Here is a 13,652-nt window from a genome sequence, read left to right as displayed (position 1 = left end):
TGGAAATAGAGAACTATTTTATGTGGTATTTGTACTGTTTGAACACAATGGAAACATTTTTTTTGATATTTATGAGAAAGGGTTGAAAGAATTGGTTTTAAGATTCTTTTTGATGGTAAATTAATTTTTTTTAATGGATTTTAAAAAGCAGATCCATGAAATATCTTCTCAGTTTGAAAACCTATATTTTAATAGTATATTCATAATAATCTGTGAAACCTTAAAAGAACTACGAGTCGGTAATTTTCCTCAAAAATATGGACCTATAGTCAATACGATTGTTATACGAATAAACCAATCGAGGCCAGCGCGTATAGCTACAATGCATCGCCGAGTGTGGACAATGGCATGTCTAAAACGTATGTATGAATCATTATCAAGAAGCACAGCAATACAACAGCAAGAAAAAATTCGGTAAGATGGTAAAATTTAAGGACAAATAAAATTTAAGAGGCTCCGATAGAAAAACTTGCGGTATATACCTTATCGAGAGTCCGTCCTTTCCACCAGCCCCGACTGTCACCCTCTTTACTGAGCACGAGTAGCTTTGCGCCAGGCCGTAGCGCTAACTGTGAAGACTCCAGCGGCCGAAAGTCGTGGATCACCGTCGCTACCACTCGTCTGAACGGCCAGCGGAGATTCGAGTTTAAACTGCAAAGTAGATAGTTTTAGTTAGCAGTGAAAGGAAATATGTTTGAAGACAAATCAAGCGATCTTCTAAAAACCGTTCGGTACTGGAAATGCTTGCTAATCTGATTAGGTAGTTTTTGCGGCCGGCCCTACTATCCAACCGAGATTTAGGTAGTGTATTAAAAAAAACATTTTCGAGGCATCTCAAGGAGGTGATTACGAAAATGGAATCCATTTTTAAAACCAAATTGTCGTCCTCGGGTTGCTGATAAGGTAAAATGACATGACGTACGTTTTTTTCGAATAAATCTAGTTTTGTTTCTTTTCCGTTTACGCTCTACATAAAGATAATTCTGTCGAAAATCCTACAATACCTGTAAAGGCGCTTACCCGACGAAGTTCTCGGATAAACTAGTCTTCTCATAATAAGAGACCAGCTCGACGATGCTGCGGAAGAAGCGCGACTCGGAAAGGAAGTAGTGCGGCACCTGGTCTATGGGCTTCCGGCAAACGCGCATGTGCTTTACTGTGTTGTCCGTCCTAAGGGAAGAGAAGGAAAAAGCTGTGAGGTGACGTAGAACCCGTCCGTATCTATGGGATTTTAAAAACCTAAACCCTAGCGGAGAAAATCACGGGCATTATCTAATCATAAATAAAACTAAAAGTTTCTAACTAGCACACTTAAGAAATTAGCAATAAACCTTCACAAAAAAACCCTTAATTTTGAAGTCCCTAATGAAAGGGATTTGTTTTGGAGATGGTAGGTTAATTGACCAAATAACTATATATAGGTTTTTCTTTCCAACTTTATAGAACCATCAGTAGGCGAGTCAGACTCGCACTTGTCGGTTTTTAAGCGACTTACTTGAGCGAGAGCGCGTATTGCGTATCGTTGTGTGCAGGCGGTGGTAAAGAATGCGTGGTTCGCGGTCGCACTCGCAGCAGAAACGTTCCGTCCACTCGCCTCTCCAACCGCGCCGTGGCTGTTTCCCGACCCATCTCACCCACATACCTGCCGACAATATCATCACAGAATACTTGTATTCGAAGTACTTGTGTTCCGTTGTTACGTTGTAGCATTGTTAATCTGACTGTTAATCTGAATTGACTGAGGTAATCAGCAATGAGCAATACGACGCGACGCAGGGAAAGAAAAGAGAAGAACAGCTTTACAAACTAGGATGTATAACTTATGTTGGACCATAAATTATACATCCTAGTTTGCAGGAGTCCAGACTGTCTTTGTTTTTGATGTGTTCTAGACCGTATTTTAACTGTGATTTTTTTCTATTTGTCTTCCCCCTTTCTTATAACTGAGCGAGCCACCAAACTTAATTTTATGATATGAGGTTGATTTAATACAAGATTATTATGAAGAAGCTTAGGAGTGTTATTTAACTCCCAAAATAACCAGCTGCTGCAAAGACCCTATAAGTATCACTTACCACATGTAATAGTGTAGCGCGTTGTCGGGTTGGTGTGCGTGCGGCGGCAGGGGCGGCGCGGGCGCGGTGCCTCCCCCGCAGCGACCTGACAGTGCTATGCAGTCTTTGTGTGCGCACGCGTTGCATACTGAACAGAGGTAGCCCTGAAAAGTGTTGATGGTTTAAAAATCTTATATATGTACAAATTATTCTGTCTGGGTTACAAGCTATGTCTGTTTGTCTCGATCCTTATCTAGGCGTTCCCGAATCGTACATTCAATTAAGTTGAAAACTTTCTATAGTTATTGTTGGGACTTGCGGGAAGGTTTCTGTCATAGTACCATCAACGCATACTAGGTGGCGTATAGAGGATATTGTAACATATCGGGCATAAGCCAGCTATAAGCTCGGAAATGAACAAGTACGCTGGAAATGTGTGGCAACAAATTGAGTCATTTTTCATGCTGATTCGAAGCGCCCGGCGCGCCCCAGCGAGCATACCCGGAATTAAAATCGACACTTCGTGTCAAATGGTGTTCGTGTTGACAGATATCTCATCACTAGCATTTAGTTCCGAGTACGCTCACATGATCTTCACTGCTTCTATCAGCGCCATAATGACGAAAATCAAGTTACTACAAAAACAGGCGTTCTTGTATGCACACGCGTTATAAGAGACGCGTTGCAAGAGGTCAGCGAGTGGTACCCAATTTTAGGGTTCCATACCTCAAAAGGAAAAAGGAACCCTTAGAAGAATCACTTTGTTGTCTGTTTGTCGGTCGTGTCTATCAAGAAAAACTTATAGGGTACTTCTCGTTGACAAAGAATTTCATGAACTTGGCAGGTAGTCTTATAGCCACAAGTACAGGAAAAAATTCGAAATCCGCTTTGTACAGACTCGCACTTGATTAGTTTTCAATAAAAAGCTTTTGACTTTAAATTAAAAGTTTATTGATTAAGATATTAATTAGATACCTACCTGGAATATTCTACCTTTGAGGAATTTAGAACAGTGATGACACGTGGCCGGCTTCTCAAACGTGTGTAATATAAACTTGTGGTTTGTACTCCGACATCCGGCCGGTTCTAGGTTGTCTCTGCAATAAATTTTTTACTTGAAAATGAATGAATGAAAAATGTTTATTTACCAAATACAAAGTCTTAAACAATATTTCTGTCTGGTGGTACCCACACTAGGTAATCCTGTATCGTGTGTACCTAATTCGCAACAATATGCCGATATACAATATTTATTTGACACTCGGTTCACTAATTAAGGTAGGTATATTCTAAGGTTAAAATTCATCTAAGGTTCCTTGTTTTTCATTTTCATATACTCGATTATACTATGCGTATACTCGACGCCACAAAAGATTTTTACATTTTGACTCTGACGTTGTAACTAGCTTATGAAGATTTCTGGTATGTATGAAATATGAATCACTGCTTATTAACAAAGATGGACTAAGAGACAGCGCGTGCCATATCTTCGTTTTTTATAAAAGCTGAACGTTTCTCTGGGTATTGTCCCCAACACAGGGAGGAACGATCAACAGCTATGAAGTTTGGATAATGGGTGGCTTTGTGAGATAACAGGTAATAAAGGTGTAAAAAAATCTTAGTCAAAGTATAGTCTAATATTTTTTCTTCGGAATAGAATTAGAAATCACGTCATTCATTGTCTGACACTAAAGGCCGATTCACACCAACTGCGTACACGTGCGTAGTGACGCGCGTAAACCCCTAACACACCGGGTTTCGCATACGTCCACGCTTTACGCAAGCGGTGTGCCATATTTTATACAGTTCCATACATTACAAAGTAATGGTACGCGCTACGTCTACGCTTACGCAGCCTGTGTGAACGAGCTATAGTGTCAAGGCAACCCCCAGCCAGACGCCCTTAAAGTTTAAGTTTAAGGGCGCGCGTAGAGTGTAAAGCGTCTTTGGATCGCCCCACGACCTAAAAGTTTGGCGTCCCTCGCATGGTACTATGGATTGAACCAGTATTGATACTCACATAGCCTCCTTAATAGTCTTGAGCCACTTGCGCCGACAATCTTCCGTGCGTGCGTATAAAGTAAACGTAGCGTCTTTGGATCGGCGCACGAGGTAGAAGTGTGACGTCCACCTCGCATCGCCGCGTAACGTTCTTCTGCCACAACCTTCTTCTACTCGGTACTCGGCCAGTCGGATACCCGTCCGATACGAATATTGATTGTCCTATACAGATTTATAGTACTTTAAATGTCGCTAATATTGGAGCATTAGATAAAGCCCGCGGCTTCATCCGTGTGGATTGATTTTTACATATTCCGTGGGGACTCTTTCGTTCATATTTTCTTCAAAATCGTTAAAAGAATAGACCGTGAAAAGGTAATAGACCCACACTTTCACGTTAATTTATAATATTTGTTTGGGTTAGAGTAGTTTCATGCTATATTCTTTACTACTTGATGCCCACGACCTACGACTGCGTGAATTCGTTTTCTAACTGACTTTAAAATAGGAAGTTATAATTTCGAAATTTTTGTTTTCCTGTGGAACTGGGATATTTTCCGGAATAAAATGTAGCCTATGTCTGTGTATGCTATCTCTGAGTCGTTTGGTAAATATTGAAGAGTAAAGAACTGTAATTCCATTATTTATATTATACTTTCAAAAATTATGAATTAACAAAACATTCAACTACCGACATGCCTGCAATTTGTATATTAATCTATTACATGCATCTATTGTGTTTTAATTTAAACTAGCTGCTTCCTGCGGCTTTATCCGCGTGAATTCAGGTTTTTAAAACTCTCGACAGAACTTTGTGATTTTCCGAGATAAAAATTACAGGGCATCCTATCCTACACCCAACTTCAGGATACAAGGTATCTATGTGTCTTTCATCAAGTTCAGTTAAGCGAATGAGCCGTAGTAAGGTGACAAACAGACACTTTCGCATTTATATCATTATAGCTGATGCCTGAGACTTCATCCGCGTGGATTAAGATTTTTAAAAAATCCGTGGAAACTCTTTGATTTTTCGAGATAAAAGTAGCCTTTAGGTCTTTTAACTATATCTAAGCAAAAAATTACGTAAATCCTTTGCTCAGTTGCAATGAAGGGCAAACCAACAAAGCAATAAACCAATAAACAAACACACTTTCTCGTTTAAAATATAGGTGATGATAGTGATGTACTATAATACTGATTCACTATAGTTACTTGCAACCATATTAAGTAACATCAGACATGCTGTGACCAAAACCTATGGTACCTTTAAATTCAACAAAAATTTTCCGTGCAATACAGACTTTTATTTCGAAAACAAAACCCGAGAAGTTAAAAGTGGTATTGTAGTGGAGTGACCTTAAACATATGCCAAAAAGAACTGTACCCTTAGCACGAGTTTGCATATCTTGTAAACTTAAGTTTCATAACATTATGTACAAGTGATTCAGAAAGTTTTCACTGGCAAGCTAGACGTATAGAGGGACTGTCGATATCCTCAAATTAAATTAGAAAACTGAAAACTCGTACTAGGATATTAGGGATCCTTCGCTTGTAACAGAAAACTTTTGCTTAAATGACGAACAAAAATTGCAATATTTTTTCAATTTTTGATCATTTAATACAAATAAAAGTTGGCGTACAAATCTATTTAAGTGTTAATAGGCACTGATTGACGTCTGCTAACTTCAGTTACAACTTCGTTATTTTATTATATTTGCGGGTGAAGTTAACAGGAGATTTCGGACTGTGCCTTTTAGCATTTAAATACGTTATATAACAACGTTTTGGATTGAAAAGTTGCCATAATATGAGTACATCTAAACATATAAAAGGAAAAGTTGACTGACTGACTGATCTATCAACGCACAGCTCAAACAACTGGATGAATTGGGCTGAAAGGCATGCAGATAGTTATTATGACGTAGACATCCTACCTTGATAGGATTTTTGAAAATATAAGTCCTAAGAGTGTAGAATAGGGGTACGAAATTTGTGTAGACCCCGCGGACGAAGTGGCGGGCGTAAGTCAGTTAAATATGTAATACGGCAACTTTGGTTCAATACAAAATTAGTTGCCATAATAGACGCCATTTACACGGCATTGACACCGCACGTTTTCTTGCCGGATAAATCTCTGAATAGGTAGTAGAGCAAACACTGAGTATGGAACCGTTCACACAACTAAAACCGTATACGATTTTTTGCAATGCTAATAACGTGTGAGTAAGTTATATACTCAATGTATGCGTAACCCAATATGTATTCAGTAAGATTTATGATCATAGCTCATTAGAACCAGCAGATCTCGTCACTCGCTGACACTGCGAAGTTGATGTCGCGAGCGTAGGTCTAAAGAATAATACGATAACAGCACGAGGCAACGCGGTGCACCGCGCAGGACGGGTGCCGGGTTGCTCTAATGAGCTATGACCTTTATCTTGCAAAAAATGTGTGGTGCAAACATCGTGTGAACGGGTCTTATATTAGGATTGAAAATTGGCGGCTGAGAAGTTAGTTACAAGTCACATCGCAATGATTTATTTTGGATCACAGATATTTTTTCCGTATCTCACTTCTCAACCGCCAAAAACATTGAACTATACACATCCTAGTGTAAACAAGAACACACACCATCCTATAAACTACTTACTAGCAATAATCCAGTGAGCCTTATTCGGCTGTGGGGTGCAAAGCAACGTTAGTATAAGGTTATCGATATTTACTGTCGGGTAGATCACCTTGACGGGCTTGCACAGCAGCATGAGCTTGTCGAATACGAACACGTATCGCGAGCGGAGCTTCTGGTCCTCGTGTGCTTTGACCTTTAGCTCGCCGTCGAGGAGTAATCGGCCGTACGCTGCTAGGCCTGCGCCGCCCGCACCTAACGCGGCACCGTCCCAGTCTATTATGCTCTCCTGGTACAACAAGATACGATTTTGTGAATATAGGTTGTCTCCACCCATTTCAAATTTTTTTCCGTAAATTAATTAATTAATTTTTTAGGCAACCAAAACAGATTACAATAATGACTCTAACCTAATTCTTAAATTACTACATTATGACCTTATTGCAATTCTATATGGTCGCACAATATGACCATGGTTGGTACATGACCATTGATGGTACATGACCATAAATGTCCGACAAGTTTCGATTTAATCCGGGATGCTTAGAACCGAACTGACACAATACAAGAGATCATGTTTAGCGAGATTCATTATATATATAACATTCAATATATTAAATAAGTAAATGTATAGAATGGTTATTCCAAACAAAAATCGAAAATTTTACTGTTCCGAACGGCCCGTTTAGCACACAGAGATTGTTGACAGATTATTACCTCTAATTTTGCATTTATTCATTTGAAAATATATACAGAATTCATTTTTGTAAAATGAAGGGATAGTAATGCAATTTGAAAAGAAAGGATGCAGTGAAGTTATTCTGAGAAAAGTATTTTATATTTTTCTCAGAATAACTTCTTATGAGCCGAACTGGAAACTCTCACCAAGTGGATATTAAATTTTGCGAGAGATTTGATAGGATACATTTTAAACACAAACCTGCACTTTAGCAAGCAACGCTAGCACCTCGCTGTCTCGTTTGACCTCATTGATGTACTGAGCAACATCCACCATCGCCTCTTTCGCTCGCTCCAATCCCCTGAACTCTTCATGATTCTGAAAGTTTTAAGTAGGTTACTTTTATGACGTAGATAAAAGATCTTTGCAAATTCTGCCTTTAATAGGATTAAATAGGGGTTAAAAGTTTGTATGAAAATCAGTCATTCAAGATCTATCCACGAAAATTGGTATTTGGGGTTTTGGCTACATAATGAATGTGCATGTTGTAGAATTTTTTGAAATTCCACATCCAATGAATTTTCAGAAATTCCACCTGAGCGAATCAGCTGGCATATTGTAATAAAGTGTCATATATTTTAATAAAGTGTAATATTATAACAAAGTGTAATATTATAGTAAAGTGTAATATTACAACAAAGTGTAAATGCGCTTACTGGTTGTGTTTCATGCACAAGCTTGTCCAGTAATAAATGGTATTTGAGCACGCGCTGCATCGGCACCGACAGAATGTCCCGCAGTTGTATGCGCCCGTCGCTGTGCTCCTTTTGACATTTCTGACGGCAAACAAATATTGTGAGAGTATTTCTAACGGCAAATTATCATCATCAGTCTGTGGACTTCCACAGTTGGACATAGGCATTCCCTAAAGGGAACCACCACACCCGGTCCTCAGCCTTCCTCATCCAGCCACTTCCCGCCAGCCTCTTCATGTTGTTTGTCCATCGCGCTGGAGAGCGTCCCACACTACGCTTGTTTATACGCGGTCTCCACACTCACGCACACAGCAAAATATAAGTAGAAGACTTTTTTACTTTTCTATCATATGTAATGTATATCACAACATAGTAATGTTCAAATAAATAAAAAAAATATTTAATTTAATACTGACTTCAAAGAAAAATAATTAATCAAAGAAGATGCATGCATGGTTTGGTGCAAATCGAGGCGGGAGACGTTTCGATCGTCGGAACCTTGACTATTTTGGGCAAAGGACAAAAATTACTAACTGCAAGTTGTTTGCTGAACGTGGAATCCCTCGCATCTAATGCTTTTAGCGTCTCTTGCGCGTTGGTAAGGTTAGAGCAGTAGTCTCCATATAACAGTAGCCTTTCCCTCCAAGTGAGGAAAACATCCGCCAGTCGCGGCGCGCCACTGCCCGGCACACAGTTCTCCGTGGCTAGTCGTAGTTGTCTTAGCAATCCTGAATGGATTTCGTGTAATTCCTGGAAAAAGAAAGAAAATATTCATTATTATTAGTGTTTTGACCTTAGTCAAAAGTTTTATAGCTGACTTGCCTAAACTTGCCTAAAGAGACTCAATGGCAGCATCAAGTGTATGCCAAATAAAAGGATTCGAATTGCACATGATGTCAATATGGTGGATGTCTTACCTAATAGGAAACCTACTTTGTATAAGTAAAGAAATGAGTTTTCCTGAATTAGGCATAATTAGCTATAGTCCACACAGAATGGCTTCTCACGCGCCATTTTTAACCGACTTCCAAAAAAGGAGGAGGTTCCCAATTCGTCGGAATCTTTTTTTTAAACTCTATCAACTGTCACGTCATAAGCACGGTTCACCTTTAAAATAAGGTCTAAAATCGTACATTTGACATGATCTTTGACACATAAAGTTAAAAAGGCGCGTGAGAACTCATTTTTTTGCATTACAATAATTAGTTTTTATAAAATAATAAATAGCATAAATATTTGTGTTAGTAAAACATTCAAGGTTGCCAATTTAGGAGTCTGCAATTCGCTACCAACATTGAAATACTAAAAACCATTCTTACCTTCACACCAAAAAAGATGACTTGCATATCCTGAGGCTTCAAGTATGGCGTGAGCGGCCTCAGGAAGTATTTGATTATTTTACTGAGCACGTCCACGTAATTGCATTCCGTGTCCACCAGTTCCCTTATAACGTAGTCCCTTTTCTCTAGACTATGCGACGACGTCGCTAGCTGGGGACATATGAAAAATATGCTAATCTGAGGTTTACATATTCTTACAGATACAATATGGTACAATAAATCAGGCTAACTTTTTCTTTTCAGATAATTTAAATTTCAGATAATAAATAAATAATAATGGAAAAATATCTAAAAAAAAAAGGATGACCATACAAAATAACCAATTATGTAAACAAATATATTGCCTGATTATTTGAAAAGAAATAGGTAAATAGGTTTTTTTTTGGTATGTGCCTGTCTAACACATTATTATATAGTTCTTATATCAAGTCTAAGATAGTTATTTGAATTACATAAACCTGCACAGATTGTGTCGTAAATCGAAATGTACAAAATATTAACCACGAGAAATTCGAAGCAAAGAATTTTGTTTACATACTTGGAAATCTCTGTACACTCAAAAGTTTCGTCTATGGATTCTAAACAGCAAAAGGCAAGCGTTTAAAAAAAGTTCGTTAACCATTCTTAGCCCACTAGCATAATATACAAGCTACTACTAGGCTGCATAAAACCAAATGGCATCGGAAGTAAGGAGGCTCATGAATAATTCACACTCATCGCGTTCGTAACGCTGCGCTGTAGACTTTTACTTGTTCACTTAAAATTCCAAGTGAAGCATGAAAATGGGTCCGTCTGTCAGTGAGAGCGCGACATTTTATTTATAGAAATAATCGATCCAATCAGACACTAATGCTTATTATAACGTTCCTTTAATACATGCCACTATGCATTTTTACGGACATGTTCGAATACTTCTTTCATATGCCCATAAGGTGGGCGAGGCAACGACGATACAATACGCATTCATTTATATGTTGCCATCACGTCTTTCATCCCCGCTGTCACCCAGGACGGTATCAATATAAATAAATGCTTATTGCATTATCGCTAAGCTCCCGTTGCCTCTCACTTTTGTCGAGACCGCGGCCTGATTGTCTGGCTAACAGGTGCTATAATATATGTAATTAAAAATCGAAATAATTAGGAAATTGAATTGTATTTTACGTTACTTTCCAGGGGGAAAAAATAACAAAGAGATTTAAATGTTAATATATGGATGTATGATGATACCGTTTCGCGAATTAAGTATAAATTGAACACGAACTGTATCAGAATTACTGCCAAAACACTTCTTACTTCCAATACCAGAAAGGGCTTACCATGAAATTTCGTTTGGTTTGTAAAATGCATTCTTTTGAATAAATAAGACATGAATTGTGTAGCTTTATCATAGATAAAAGTACATGGTAAGCCCTATATTAAAAAAAAAAGTAAATTAAAAAAAAACAAAACGCATACTGTGCTGAAAGCGATGGGATGGTGCGGGGCTTGGGGCGGTTCGCGCACGGGCCCCTTGACTGCACAGAGGTCGTGGTAGATCTCTTCGTCGTGGATGCGCGCGCAGTAGCTCGCGTACTCACCGACCTCCCGGCTCGCGACCGCGCCACCGCTGCGCACGCGTCCCATATACAGTTAGCGTATAAACACACTACGGACTATAACCGCAAAAAATAAGGTGCACTATGCACGCAATGTACTTCATATTGACGCTACAAAAAGGCAAAAAGTTCAAAAGATTTCGCGCGGTTGTTTAATCAAAATTAACACTATAGATACCGACACGACAAATTATAGTAATTTGTTTTCAGGCCCACGAAACTGAATTCCATTTTTAGATACTTTCTCTCTATTTTATTGCGCAGGGGTACCATAAACAGTTAACGCAGGAACACACTATTGATAATAATCGCAAAAAAATAAGGTGCAATATGCACTTTTCACACTACTCAATTTTATATCGACTCTATAAGAACAAGAATATTATTGATGTAGACTACATCAATCTCCGTTTCTTTTGCCGATTTTAAGACGTGAAAATTAAAATGATAAATGATGTCACACATATTATTTTCCTTTATGTATTTTATGCAGGGAATTGTGTACGGATAAGTTTGAAAGACACTAGATACGGCAAAAGTACCTATTGGCGATGAGCACTACATTGTTACATTACATTACATTTGAAGATGTCCTTTCTGTTACACTGTGCACACACTAAGGTTTTGTCGCAGAAGTTCAAAAATACTATTTATAAGAAAACACAGTCATTTCATTTTGACACAAATACGCGTCTACAGGACCAGTAGAATTATTAAGCACCCTACAGATTTCGAGTTGTTTCTCCGTTTCACTTTTACACGCTCCGCACACGCTCTAAGTGACGTCACATCGGTACTACATCATCTGGTTTCCATAAAGTTCTTAGTTTGATCGTACAATTAGTCGAGTACAGATAGAACGATTGCGAATACTGAGTCGTGGATGTCTCTGTACGATACTCTCGTATTACTAACTTACCCACTACTTGTGCTACAGGCTAGAAGACTTTCGTGTAGGAACGTATGTATGCTATGTTGGACGCTAAGAATCTCAGAATTCTAAATAAGTAATAGAAATGGTGTTTACTGTTTAAAATATCGGTCAGTGTGGCCTATTGTCCATAATCTCTAAGCTAAATTAAAATGACAGGTCTAAATATATCGCTATCCCTTTCATAATGATCCTGGCGGAAAGATATGGCACTAGATTTAGACCTGTTAATTTAGTTTTATTTAAATTAGATTGTATACAACAGAGTTAGAAAAGTGTTGCCGATTTTGAACAACTCCATGAGAATCGTCATAAAATTAATACGAGAGAAAAAATCTATCAATCAAAGCAGCCCTATGCAAATAATTAAAATACATCAGTATTTATGACGCTCGCACTGGTGTTTCACGAAACATCTGTGCAGCGACAATCTCTTGATATCACAACACTTCTATTCTGAATTCTGCGATACGATTGATTTGTTTTGCGAAAACGTCGCGTGCGCAAACACGATGAACAATCAACTGCGATTCCGGGGGCGTGGAAAACTCTAATTTGTTAACGAAAGTTTGCTGTCAACATGTCAAACGGTTCCGATTGTATTAAAATCTATAACAGAGATCGAACGTCCAAAAACTTGAAATTTCACATACGAATTTTTTATAATTACAAATCATGCAATTATGCAAATTAAATTACAATCTGATAAAGTAGCTAAGACGTAGAAAGTCTCAAAGGAGATCATTATTTTTGGGCCTTTTCTGAAAGTGCCGGCCAACGAAAAAAAATGGTACGGATCGCTAGAACTAGCCATTTGGAGTAATAGTTAATATGGCATAATAGTTGTAGGATTGCTCTGAACCAAGTTATACAAGGTCGAAGATTCGTCATTTTCATACATTTTATTGATTTCTAAAAGTGCTGGGAAACATAAAATAATGTTAGATATTGCTAGAACTAATGATTTGAAGCAATTGTCATTATGACCCGAAGGCTGTGGGGCCATTATATGTCGTGTTATACAAGCTATTCAAAAAATTAATATACTTTGTATAATTAATTGTAACCGATTTTATGATTTTGTTACTGTTCTGATTGTTTTATACGAATTTGTATACTTACACATACAATTATTTTGACTCCCACGAAGTGCTGGATCAGCTGCAATGTGGACAAAATTCGTTTATACATACCTGGATTGTATGCGGCCTTGTAATACTAGGTGATCTCATCCAGCCATCTCCCAAACTTCTGCCACTGGGATATCTCCGGCGAGCTCTGTGATGAATACACTATTTGGTTATAATTACTGTTCACCATAGTAACTACGGGCTTGCTTCAGTCGATAGCTGCCCAAAGCTTCGATTCTTCTGTGAATCTAGGAAAGTCATTGAACGGTGGATGTCAGCTTCCATAGCCTGGTTATGAGCTCTTCTTCTATTATAATTATTGTATGTGATAACAAGTTCTGCTAAACTGTTTTGCGCATTGACCAGTTCATGGATTTTGTCAAGGAAATCACTTTATTGTCTATCAGAACATGATAGCTGTTTAGCGATGTTACCACGATCCTGAAATAATCGAACACGTTACTTAATGCCCGGTCACTCTGATCAATCCTGAGTAAACAAAAATCTCTTTCAAAGAAATTGTTCATCACTTCCACCA

At 38.3% G+C, this 13,652-nt stretch overlaps 1 protein-coding gene across 5 annotated transcripts in view; it reads right to left on the bottom strand.

Annotated features, from left to right (window-relative positions):
• Positions 1 to 13,652, bottom strand: part of LOC123864927 (protein vav) — a 32,790-nt gene that overhangs the window by 7,485 nt on the left and 11,653 nt on the right. For 2 of the 5 annotated variants that reach the window (XM_045905693.1, XM_045905695.1), the window contains 12 exons: positions 10,914 to 11,064; positions 9,435 to 9,605; positions 8,650 to 8,865; positions 8,077 to 8,196; positions 7,622 to 7,738; positions 6,779 to 6,970; positions 4,075 to 4,277; positions 3,034 to 3,151; positions 2,076 to 2,218; positions 1,496 to 1,642; positions 1,021 to 1,170; positions 483 to 651 (listed from right to left, as the gene is read on the bottom strand). In XM_045905693.1, the coding sequence (XP_045761649.1) occupies positions 483 to 651; positions 1,021 to 1,170; positions 1,496 to 1,642; positions 2,076 to 2,218; positions 3,034 to 3,151; positions 4,075 to 4,277; positions 6,779 to 6,970; positions 7,622 to 7,738; positions 8,077 to 8,196; positions 8,650 to 8,865; positions 9,435 to 9,605; positions 10,914 to 11,064 (1,897 nt within the window). The remainder of the gene's footprint in view (positions 1 to 482; positions 652 to 1,020; positions 1,171 to 1,495; positions 1,643 to 2,075; positions 2,219 to 3,033; positions 3,152 to 4,074; positions 4,278 to 6,778; positions 6,971 to 7,621; positions 7,739 to 8,076; positions 8,197 to 8,649; positions 8,866 to 9,434; positions 9,606 to 10,913; positions 11,065 to 13,652) is intronic. The other 3 variants (XM_045905696.1, XM_045905691.1, XM_045905692.1) reach the window with 3 other exon arrangements.

The sequence above is a fragment of the Maniola jurtina genome, chromosome 4 (genome assembly GCF_905333055.1).
Source record: "Maniola jurtina chromosome 4, ilManJurt1.1, whole genome shotgun sequence".
Lineage (NCBI taxonomy): Eukaryota > Metazoa > Arthropoda > Insecta > Lepidoptera > Nymphalidae > Maniola > Maniola jurtina.
Note: the sequence above shows the minus strand (reverse complement) of the source record. Positions and strands in the feature narration are given on the sequence as shown.